Source organism: Ambystoma mexicanum, chromosome 4q (assembly GCF_040938575.1).
Source record: "Ambystoma mexicanum isolate Mex_15411 chromosome 4q, UKY_AmexF1_1, whole genome shotgun sequence".
NCBI classification, from domain to species: domain Eukaryota; kingdom Metazoa; phylum Chordata; class Amphibia; order Caudata; family Ambystomatidae; genus Ambystoma; species Ambystoma mexicanum.
In genome coordinates this window covers 304387528-304400341 of record NC_090928.1, presented here as the reverse complement: position 1 = coordinate 304400341, position 12814 = coordinate 304387528, and the positions used below count along the sequence as shown (strand labels likewise).

The 12814-nt window shown below is 44.5% G+C and overlaps 1 protein-coding gene across 1 annotated transcript in view; it reads right to left on the bottom strand.

Annotated features, from left to right (window-relative positions):
* TULP4 (TUB like protein 4) overlaps window positions 1-12814 on the bottom strand; it is a 1536781-nt gene that overhangs the window by 655540 nt on the left and 868427 nt on the right. Inside the window, exon 5 of the mRNA XM_069607877.1 lies at window positions 2555-2735. Within this exon, the coding sequence (XP_069463978.1) occupies window positions 2555-2735 (181 nt within the window). The remainder of the gene's footprint in view (window positions 1-2554; window positions 2736-12814) is intronic.

Genomic DNA, 12814 nt, shown 5'->3' with positions numbered 1-12814 from the left:
CCTCAAACCCAGAAAAGACCCCAAGGACAATAGTTCGTACAGGCCCATCTCACTATTAAACCTGGACGCCAACATATACTCCAGGATTCTGGCCAACCTCCTTGCGCCCATCCTCCCTAGCATTATAGTCCCAGATCAGACTGGGCTCATAACTCACAGATCAACAAAAGACAACATCTGTAGGATGACCTAATAGAGATCGCTAATCAGGATGCGCAACAACTCGCCCTGCTGGCCCTAAATGCAACCAAAGCTTTTGACAAAGTGGATTGATCTTACCTACATCTCACTCTCAAGGCCTTCAGCTTTGGCCGGACCTTCCAGAGAATGATCTTAGCAAATTATCAAGCCCCCAAGACTCGGCTGAGAATCAACAACCACCTGTCGGACTCGATCCCCCTCACATGCGGAACGAGACAAGGGTGCCCTTTGTCCCCCCTACCCTTTGCTTTGGCCATGGAACCCCTGGCCCAACGCATCCGCCGAAATCCTTGGATCAGAAGCCCTCAGATAGGCCCTGCCCAACATAAGATTGCTCTCTACGCAGACGATGTGCTACTGACCATCACTGACATTAAGGCTTCCATGAAGGCGGCCTTGGCCGAAATCCAAGGTTTCGGGAGGGTAGAAGGTTTTGCCATTAATTTCAGAAAATCAGTGGCCTTAGGGGTGGAACTGGGCCCGGGTGAACTGGAAGCCCTAGAGAAGCAAAGTCCACTCCAATGGAGCGTCACATCTATCCCATACTTAAAGGTCCATATCCCTGCCCATACAAGTGTATCAGATGAACCCCCCCCCCCCTTCGACGGACCTCAACCGCTGGCAGTCGCAAGAGGTCTCCCTCATAGGCCGCATTATGGCGTGCAAAATGAACCTCCTCCCGAGGTTCCTTTACTCCTGCTCCTCTCTTCCCGCCTCAATCCCGCTCCCCCCTCTGCAGCGGCTTCAACGGAAAATGATTAACTTAATCTGGAAGGGGAAAAAAGCACATATCCCCCAAAGAACCATGATGAGCAGCGCAAAACTGGGAGGACTGGGGGTTCCAGACCTCCGCAAGTATCAAATTGCAGCACACCTGGCCCACTTCCAGGCATGGGGAACTGCTTTGGGCCGCCCGAAGTGGGTAGAGATCGAACAATCTCGCCTTTCTCTCCCCCTTCGCTTCCTTCCGTTTATTCCCTCCGCACTGCGCTGGGCCTGGCCAGATATGCTGACCTCAACTAAACAATCAATGAGGGTCCTGCGCACATTCTCCCCGATCTTCCTTAACCCGGCTTTCTCCCCGGGCTCCTGTCCAAAGAATTTTAGAAATTGGGTGGCGGGTGGTCTTGAATCATTGGGGCACCTCTTCGAAGGGGGCGCCCCTCGCACCTTCGAACAATGCAAAACAGCCTTCCAACTTTCGGAAACAGATCGGTTCACCTAGGCCCAATTGAGGCACTGGTGCTCCCACCCCCAGACCCGAGTGGCTGCAACTCGAACCACCGCCCCACTGGAGCTCACAATAAAGGACCTGCCAGCTCGGGGCAAGATCTCAGCCCTCTATAAACTACTGTAGGAGGACCCTTTCTGCATCAAACCCTCTTATATGACCCAAATGGAGGCGGACCTAGGTCACGGCATAGAGGACCATACCTGGATGGACATCTGGACAAGAACGCGCATGGCCTCCCCCTGCATCACTAACCGGGAATGTGCCCCAAAGTGCTGCTGTGTTGGTACTGCCCCTCCTTTCGGCTTCACCACTTCCAGCAGGCCTTGGACCCACACTGCTGGCACCTCTGCGGCCTTCCAGGATCCTATCTCCACATGTGGTGGACATGCCCAAAAGTAAGGGTTTTCTGGTCCCAATGCCTCGCCGCAATAAAGGATATCACCCAAGAGACAATACTGCTGGCCCCTGAGCAGGTCCTCCTGGGGATCCCGATCGCAGACTCCTACCCAAGGACAGGAAGAAAGGCACCACTGATAACTCCTGCTGGTGGCCAAAATTACGGTGGCATGCACCTGGAAATCCGCGGAAGGCCCCTGATGACCCTTTGGTGGGTCAAAACCTGGGACATCCTAATAGCAGAAAAGGTCACGGCAGCCAAAGAGGGCCATCTCCATCATTTTATGAACATTTGGGCTCTGCTGTTAGTCTATGACCAGAACTACCCGGCTCTGACTTATAAGCCACACTTGATTGCGAGAGCCCTCCACTTAACCGGCGAACACTTAGTGCCTGGTCCATCCCAATGAGACTGGGAAATAAGACCCATCTAGAGATAACGAGAGAGGGATGGCGGTAACACAAATTCATATGCATTTTAAGGGGTACAAACAAATGTTAATGTATATGTTCTCCAATGTGCTGTTATAAATAAACACATTTTTTTTAAAAGAAAAGGGGAAGCCCAAAATTTAAAGAGGGGTATCCTAAAGACGCCAAATCATCTAGTTTCCCTATTTACGGGAAGACATCTTGAACACTAATGTTTCACCACCCTAAAATGATTAGCCAAGATACTGCCACTACTTCAAGGACTGTAGGGTTGCATTCTGGAGATCATACCTTGGGGTGGGGAGTAGTCATCAGAGTCTGTATCACTTTCGCTGCTGTCTTCCACCAGGAAACTGGGATAGTTCCAGGACATACTCAAGATGCCATCAGACTCATGGAGGAGGACGTGTGCCAACATCCGGCCATGGCAGTCCATGACGATCACCTGACCATCAGCTGTACCAAAGAGAACCTGAGGAATAAAGCAGGAGGTTGAGTAATAAGCATACACATACTAGAAAACTAAGACATCCAATGCTATCCAACTAAAATAGAAAATGAAGCTATCAAATTAAAAACCAAGCATTAGCTCATGACCAGGCAATGGGTAATTTAGAGGCATATGTCATATCACTGTGTTAATACCGGAAAGAAAGACTTTTGGATTACTTACATAACAGAGCAAGCTCACAAAATATTCTTTCATCATGGCGCATTGCTTTACGGGTGCTTAGTGCAGGGTTAGACAATATGTTAAACTAACAAGATGATCATCAACCAACTTGGGTTATCCCCCCCGACACAAAATATACCACCTCAGCTTCTTTGGCAAGGGCCCGCACCAGGATGAGATTACCCTTGGCATCTGCTTCGATCAAGGTACAATACAAGCAAAATACCCCCTTCCAGCATAGTTACACAGAGTAGTGAAAAAAGAGCTTGACAAAGCATGACACCAATAGCCTGCCTGAAATGTGTGTTCACTACTCCCCAAAACCAAATTGCCATAGAAAAGCATTTGGTGTCAGCGCGAGCATGTAAGCAAGGAAGATGTGTGCTCAGTATGAGCCCCATCTCTTAGATATAACTTGTACAAGGCAACAATACCGTCTAAGATCGATTGATTTGAACCATTTTGATAGAGAACTCAACCCTAAGATCTTTAGGTGCTGGACGACAAACTGTCAAAGAGAACAGATGGGTGTTCAACTGTGACCTAAACAACGACAATGAATGGACTGATATGATATATGATATGTCATTTATAACGCGCCAATACACAAGCGTTTCAAAGCGCGACTGAGCATAAAGAAGGAGAGAGGGAGTTGCACATTTTGGCACCCTGACCTGAAATTCTGACCTCCTTTTGTGCTTAGCTGAAAGGACGCTGCGCGTCAAAGAACTTTCTCTGGCATACAGAATTGCATATGCGTAGTGATAAGCAGGTGCCAATAAATTGATACATTTGAAAGCTAGCCAGGCAATGTTGAAAATCACTTTATTGTGAACTTTTAATCAATGGCAGACCATGTGGCAGCAGAGACTTGATCAGATTTGCCCAAAGGGTAGAGAAGGTTAACAGCAGAATTCTGACCCTTTGGACTTTAGGATTAGGAAGAGAGGTTGGACCACAGAGTGTGTTGCAATATTGTAGTCTGGAATTAAGGATCCAGCCACTAGTTTACTATGTGGCAATGAAAGGATGGGCCCATACTGCCTTAGCTTTCTCAGCTGAAAAAACACAATGTTCCCTCTGTTCCTGTGGTGAAACAGAAGGTGAACTGACTAGACAGAGAACTCAAATGGCCCCCATCTTTGGTGGAACAGATGTGTATCTCATTTGGATGACGCAAAAGAGCAGTGTGCGCCCCAGATGGAAGCAATCATTGCTTCCCTGCAAGCTTAAAAAATACATGTGAGATGATCGTAGAGCTGGATTGAGGTGGATATCTGTGGGTTGCCCAAAAATCTGATGTTGGCAGGGTTCGAAATTGAGGGGAGATGGGAGCTATTTGGCTCTTGCTTATAGCCTAGAAGAGCCTGGTTAGCTTGATACCTACAGGCACTAGGAGCTACTTTGGCTCCCCATGCCAACCAAACCAATGCCGAACAAACACATCTATATGAATTTCATTCAGTAAACATTAATACCACTTAATTTGTCATTTAAAGTATAAGGGGTCATAAACAATGGACACAATTATAGGTTTATGTGCAAGTTAGCTTCGCAGAACGCTATGTACTCCTTGTCCCGCCATGGTAGCTTCTGCTCACTGGTTGATTCTGGATAGCCAGGAGCTGCGTTTAGCTCCTGCTTATCCAATCTTAATTTCGACCCATGTGTGAAGGGAGATGCTATCTCAAGGGCAGACTACCTTCATAAAGCTGATGTGCCATTACAAAGATATTTTTATAGACTAGTTTTCTTGCAACATTGCGGCTACTAGGTCTACTTGGCCTTTTGAAGCACTTACAATGAGTGCTTGTATAGTTTACTGGAGAGAAGTGTGGGGCATTTACGGTTGGTCACAGTGGTTGTGTATAGTGGTTTATGGCAGGTTTTATTTTACCTTGTGGTCCTCGTGGATCTTCCCACTACCCTCTGGCTAATTCAGGGAGTGTGTCAAGATTCATCATTGGAGTTACCCATCATAGAGGCATGGTTAATATAACATCTCTTTGTACTGGTGTCTTAGTTGCATCATTTCCGATTTTGGCAAAGGAGCTACGCATTCCAAATCTTTCCTTTGTTGATGGTATCTATAGAAAAGATGTGAACTTTAAAAAACGAAATGCTATCTGACAATGTTTGCATAGGCTAGTTTTAAAGTGTTAATTGAATAGCCACATCACGATCCAGTCCCTAAACGACTTATTTTCTCAAGCACTACAAGTAGTAATTTGATAACCCTTTCCTTTGCCAAATTTTGCACAATTCTAGAGAGTCAACGAAATATTTCCCAGAACTAGCATAAAGTTAACTTTTGAAAACCTTTGCTTTGATACATTTCCTCAAGTCTTCCCAAACAAGTTTGGTATAATTTGAAAACATAATGCGATATGGGAAGCAATAACTGCAGTCACCTCCCAGTCTCACCCAATCCACCTCTTGCCATACTGGTGCTTGCAAAGTGACTGGCTTCACATAATATTCCTAGCTCTTGGAAAGTCTACTGAAGACACCCAATCATTAACACAAGGACAAAAAAAGTATATTGTACAATGAAGAAATGTATACATAGTTGTTTTTATTTTTAGAATTGATCAAGCATTGTTCATTATTTGTGATCCTAAAAGTTTTTGAGTCTGTTTGTGAAGAAGAGCGAAATCATCTCCAGGTTTGACAGAAAATATCACCAGATAGTACATGTTCTTAACATCAAATGACAAGGTTTGTTCAACAATATAAAGGCCATGTTCCACCATGACAGCAACACAGCAGTGATAAAAGTCTAAAAAGTAAATTAGCTCAAACCTGTTTTACCCTCACATTTTACATGTTTGCTTCTATACTTTTAAGTTAAACCAGGGTGGAGCATGGAGAAGATAAGGCCCTCTCTGGAACAGGGCTGTGGTAAATGTGGGCAAGTGCATGGCCTCGGTTCGGCAGAGTGGAGAAAACGCCCTCACCAGATCAGTGCAATTCGTGCAGGTTAGGGCATCAGCAGTATATTCCCTGCAAAAGGCCTGCTGCTGCAAGCAAAGAAAGGCGCGAGCAGCAGCAGCGGCGTGAATCTGAAATCCACAGGGAGGAAGGGTCCGGCTTCTAAAGACGAAAGCGCTTCCACAAAATGAAAGATAGTGGTTCTGGCAGAGTCCTGATGTTTCTTTCACAAAAGAAGAGAAACATTACTCACATCAATCTCACACGACCACACTGCATTTCACACTCAAAATCCCATCACACAAATAACCTGTCAGCACGCATGTGTTGAGTGAGGAAAACATAGCTAATAGTTCGAAAGTGGCGGCGCTTATTTAGGGCGGGGGACAGCATCTCCCCCCTATGGAGTGCAGAGATGTATGCCTGTATATCGTTTTAATTAATTTATTTATTTAAAGAGTTTGTGCGCGTGGAGCGGCAGCATTCCTGACTGCAACTTTATTAAATAAATGATCACGTAGCGTGACTGCCTGGACATGGCCACACGGGCAGAGGGGCAGTTTTTATATATATAATGCACCGAACAGAGCTCGAGCTCGCGCAGTTAGCGTAATTCGGTATTAGGACTCAGTAGTGGGAGTTTGGGGGTGTGGGGGGTGGGGATTAGACTCATGGGGCGCCAGAGCTGTGTCCGCGCTAGTATTAAATTTGCAGAAATAGCGCAGCACTACACTGACAGGATATCGTCTCTGCTATATAGCAACAGAAATGAGAATTTCATTGGCTGCACGCACCAATGAAATGTGACTGTTTGGGTGGGGTCAGGTGGGCACACCATCGTTGTTACTTGATGCAGAGCGGAGCCCAAGTAGCACAGCCACGTTCTTGTGGTGCGGTCTGTTTTGGACTGGTAAATTTTGCCAGTGACCCGAGCCCCCTCCCCAGCCTGTACCGGCCGCAGCTGGAATCTGGACTGAGGGCCATGGTCTCGTCCTGGACCAGTAGTCGTCCTCCTGTAGCCGCGGAACAGCAGCACTCGTTTGACGCTCTCTTGTCTCCCCAGTCCCTGTGCCTCCCGTGTCAACATCATGGACGGCACGGAGACGGAGAGCGGCTCACTGCCCAGGCCACATCACATATAATTTAGCACTTTTCAACAGTCACTTGTTCCTGGCAGGAAACCCTGGCCGTCCCTTGAAGTGTGTGAGGCAGACAGAACATCCACGCAACCGCAAACACATACTACATGCATGTGCCTTCAAGGAGACAGAGAGACAGACACACATACAAGCACACGTGCACATGTTACGTGTCAAGTAGGTAGTGGTAGGGAATAGCTAAAATGTAGCAGTTTTTAGCTTTTAGGCAATAGTACTTTACACGTAGTAATTTGTTGTGCTGTACTTAAGGAGAAAGCAAAACTGAAAATCACAAAATGCAAACTACAGTTGACATGTTTGATGCATCCCTTACGAATGCGATTCTATGTACCGTTTCTTGGTGTCGATTACTTGCTGCAGGATCTTTAGATGCCATGGGTTTGGTTGCCATGCTTCTCGATGCCGAGTGCTCTGGTGCTGCATTTCTCAAGGGTCTGTTTCAGAGCTATGTTTTTTTGGCGCAGTCGTTCAGTGCCTGGTGCATCTGTGCTCTTTGGTGCCATCCAACAGGTCCCTCTTTCCTATGTTTCTTTGTTGACGAGACCTCTGCGTCAGACATATAGGTGGTCTGTAAACTGGCCAGTTTTGTGACTTTCACTATCCATGCTTGTTTTGGTGTTGGAGTGGGTGATGTCTGTGCATTTGCCTTTTGTGCACAACATTTGGGCCCCCTGGGTAACCCCTGTGATGTCCTTGCAGAGATGGGCAGTGACTGTGCAGGAGCATTTTCTTGTCCCTTAAATGTACGAGTCCCTTTGGGATCCGCCTATCTGGGTCCATCACCTCTCCTCTCACCCCCGTGTGACTCAATCTCGATTACTTCCTCAGCTTGTGTTGGAGGTATCTACTCTCTCTGGCTACTTTCAAAGCGTTAGCCGTCCAGGATTACCGTTTTTATGGTTTTAGGATTGACTTAATGACAAGCCTTACAAGTGTGGCTCAGGGCAGACTATGTTCTCCAAACCCTGTGGCTGCTGTGTCATGACAACTTTACATAACAGGTTGAGCAGCATTTAAATAATTTCTCACACATCAGCTCCTCATACTGTTGCATGCACGTTTAGATCTATACCCTCAAGCAAAGCATACATACACAATTAACAGACATACAGAACACATACATGCAAACTTAAAAACGTGCACAAATACATAGCCAGCCACACGTACAAGCGCGCCCACCAAACACACTTTTCCAGCAGCTAGAACAAAAAGTCCCCACGAACAACACTGCTGCTGTGAGAGATCATGAGGAAATATTCCATTGCTGAAGGTCTCCCCAGTACCCAGCTGTCTGACATCTTTCTGCCCCTCCCTGGGGAATGGTGCTGGGTTAGGCTTAATGGGTGTTATTTAAATCCACTGTTGCAACAGAAGGGCTCTAAAAACCCTTGTGGGGTCAAAGCTATTCATTCTCCATCCCATGATCTTGATGAGATTAAGCAATCTACCAAAGAACTAAAAGAAGAAATTGGGAAGTTGGAAGAAAGGATGGACACCACAGAATGGCCATCTAGGATCTATCAGACGCCGCCAGAAAAACGGATGAAGTCCTGTCACACCTGACCACTCTCTCGCAAAACCTTGAGATCCAATATAAGGATCAAAGGCTTTCTCACAGACATAACTGATAAGGATCTCAAAGAAACAGTCGAACATTGCTTCTGGGAGTTGGTCACAGATCTTCCAACGGGTGCGCCCAAAGAGATCCGAACCAGGGGCTCGACCTCAGGATGTATTGGCTGCTTTGACTTCTTGTGGGCTTAAGCAGGCTATCATGAGAGCGTCGAGAACCGCAAAGCAACTAGCATGCAGAAATCACCCTTTACCTTGATTTAGCACAATTAACTCTACACAAGCCATTGGGCCAGTCACTACATTTTTTATTTTTATTTTTTTATTTTTATTGAATTTAGCTGAGAAACTCAACTTTTATCAAGTACAAAACTTAATTCATTATATCTTCATTTCAAAGAAAAAAAGGAACATTGTAATACAGAAAAAAGAAAAAGAAAAACAAGGAGAAAAAATCAAAACAGGATAGGCACATATTAAAAGGAGGACGACATGTCCAAACTTTGGATGTTAACATAACATGAAACACCAATACGTTAAAAGTAAGATAAAATAAAGGTGGACTAACACAATTGATTAATGCTAGACACCTATACCCACGCAGAGTAATACAAAAGAGTCACTGAGCATGAGAACAAAATTGGGGATGTGCATCAGAGTTTAAAGAGACACCGCAACCAACATATTTTCGCTGTACAATTAGTTTTTTTTTAAATTTACATTTAGGTCAGTATTCAATTTTAAGGCATTCAAAAAGTTATATGTGGCAATGCGGATACTAATGATTCTTGTAGCTAGAATAGTAGTCCATCTGTGCTCTTCTGCCATCCAGCCAAAAAGGGTCAGATGTTTCCAAAAACACTTGGCTCTGAGATCTATTAAAGCTGGACATTCTACTATGAGATGTTCTAATGATTCTTTGATGTTTTTATTTGTACAGAATCTACAAAAATTCAGCTCATTCTCAATTTGTTGCCTCCTTAGCAACACATCTCTTGTTGGAAACAGGTTAAAGCGGAGACGTAAAATGCAGGATCGCACTTGCGGCGTTGGAGACCTGAATAAATAACTTTCTAGTTCTCCCAACTTTTTATTAGAAAAAGCACTTATGTTGAAGTCCTTATATCTAAGGCAGAGATTTTGGGTCTTAATCCAATCCCTCTTATGGATTTTGTCTTTTGCCTTGGTTGGATTTGTAATAAGGAGCTCTATGCTTATGTCAGCATTGGCCAAGATTTTCAAAATGTATTTTGTCCAAGTAGTCACAAATTTGTGAGACGATGTTAACATATACTTGGACAAAAAGGTTAGATTATCCGTGTGTGTATGTACCAAACATTTGCGAAACAAGGCACATAATCGCCACTCATATTCCGCCAACAGCGACGTGAGGCCCAACTCGTGTCTCACCCACGGGCCTGGAACGCATGAAGGTAAACTTAACACGGCTCTCCAAAATTTAAATTCCAATGTTGTTAGGAAGGCAGATTTAATTATGTTCAACGTTGCCAGTCCATACAGTAGTTTGGGCAGCACTTTTTGTCTCCAGAATACAATTACACAACTAATTGAGAACTTACCATATTTGTATAGTAGAATTCTGGACTGAGAAATTGCTGACACCAATTTATTCTCAAGAGCTCTCATCTGGGAATCCATTTGTGTGGTTCCATCTACCAAGATACCCAAATATAGATAGTTCACAACCAGCTCTACACTGATGCCCTTGATCATCCAGTTCATTCTAGTTCTTTTGGTCACTCTGGGTGCATAATACACAATTTGTGTTTTCTTCATGTTTATAATCAACTCATTATCATCCAAATATGATCCCACGGCAGTCAACAGACGTTGTAGACCTGTCGGTGTTTTAGAAATTAAAACTAAATCGTCAGCATACCATAAGGCCCTAAAGCAACGCTGTTCATCTTCGGTGAATCAGATGGAACCTGAATAATGGCGTGCATCACATCATGTATAAAAAAGTTGAAAAGGGCCGACGCAAGAATACAACCTTGCTTTAAGCCTCTGAAGGTATTGATAGCAGCTGACAACAAGCCTAACACCGATAGCCTCACCTTGATGGATGTCAGGGAGTGTAGATCAAAAATAATATCGCACAAAGTAGCAGGACAATTTGCAGCATGAAGTTTTTCAAAAAGCTTAACACGAGACACAGAGTCAAAGGCTGAGCTGAGATCAACAAATGCAAAATAAATCGGTTGATTAAGGGTTTGAGCCTGCGTCTTCAAGGCATTCAGTATTAGTAAATTTACCGCCGTACCCAAGCCCGCAACAAAACCTGTCTGGCTCGGATCGCGTTGATGGAAAGCTAACGTCCATTTGACAAAGTCTCTCAAGACTAGCCGAGAGAAGATTTTTCCCGGGGCGTCAAGAAGAGTAATAGGACGATAACTAGATGGAGAGCCTCTATCTCCCTTTTTATAAATGGGCACAATCAGAGAAGTTTTCCAAGAAGTTGGAACTTCCCTGGAAAGTAAGATTTTTTGAAAGATATTATTCAAAATGGCGGCCCATCTAGATGGATTGTGCTTAAACATGGCATTACTCAAGCCATCTGGGCCCACTGCTCTAGAAGAGGAAGATTTTCTAATAAGATCTTCAACTATATCCTCAGAACACTCTAAATGCCATGAGTCTGAGCACTGTTTCACATAATTGTGTTCATCAAATTTGGCATCTGCATAAAGCTTTGTGAAGTGAGCCAACCAGGCAACTTCAGTCACCCCACTCAGTTGGTCATTGCTTTGAGTAAAATTTGTCGTTTTATTCAAGAGAGCCCATATTTGTCCAGAATTTTTGTTCTGGATGGTTTGCATAAACGACTCGCTATCGGACTGGAAGAGCGTCGCTTTCCTCGCCCTCATCCAGTTACGGTAGCGGCATTTAACGCGACGTTTCTCTGCGCTCTTTCAATGGTAATCTGAGACAGGCCTTCAGCTCTCGCCTATAACGAGCTCTGGTTTGTTGGACCGCCGGATCAAAGGTATGCCTATGCGGATGCTTTAGATTTTTGTCAGTGTGGATGTTTTTCATAGTAGATAACACCTCCACATATGACTCCATCCCGTTGCCCAAACACTCTCTCATGCCCTTCTCAAAGTCATCAAGCGCCTTCCTAGACCATCTAAGGCGGGTTTTTTTAACATTGGTGTCAAGAGAGTGTCGATACCACTGTTGTTTTTGCTCTGGCTCATTTCGGTTCTCCTGCCATACTACAGTTAATGGCAGGTGGTCACTTTCTTTTTGCTCAACAATCTTGAAATCCCAAATTTTAGAGAACATTTCTTTTGTGACAAAGAGATAATCAATGGTAGATTTAGATGTTCCTCTTTCCCACGTATGGTGAGGCGGGATGTCTCCGGAAAAAGCTCCATTTACCATGAACAGATTGTGGTCTAGTGTGAATTTTAGCCACCGTTCCTGAGCAACAGAGATCTTCTTTACAGAAAAACAATCAAGGTTCAAATCCCCTACCACAATTGTAGCAATCACCTTTTGATCTTGTGCGACCTTTTCTAAGATACTTACTAAATCTCTGTAAAATAGATCATCAGAAATACCCATAGGGTTACAATACACATTGATTAAAGCAAAGGTAGTGTTAGAGTCAGAGATCTTAACCAGTTGAGTGAAGTTATTAGGATCAGCCCATCTGTTCACACTCAGACCTTTACTTGTCTTGACAGCCACCATAAGGCCAGATGTCGGTCTTCCCTTATTTCCCCCCACGGCTGGCAAAAGGACAATATCATGATCATCCCATAGAGGCAGTTTTAAGAGCCAGGTTTCCTGAAGGACCACTATATCAAACTGATTTAAAAAAAGGTTTGAGGACCATTGAAGATGAGTATGTCCCCTTGTGTTCCAGCTAACCAGAGACAGGGGACTGTTGCTAGGTTCTATTAATGGTTTTGTCCTCGAATGAATCACGTCTACTTGACGCGGTATCTCAATTGGTCCACAGTAAGAGCAAGAACAGACGGCCAAGCATCCTTCAACTTCACTCACAGCCAGGCCTTTACGTTCTTCTATTAGACGTTCAGGGTCTTGAGCTATCAAGAAGCCCATCTTGAACAAATCCATTTTGGCCTTCCAAATCGAGTTCAAAACCAAACCTGACTTAATCCACAAGCGAACAATCGACAGATTCTGATCACATACGAATTCAACTTGATCAATATCATTTGACGA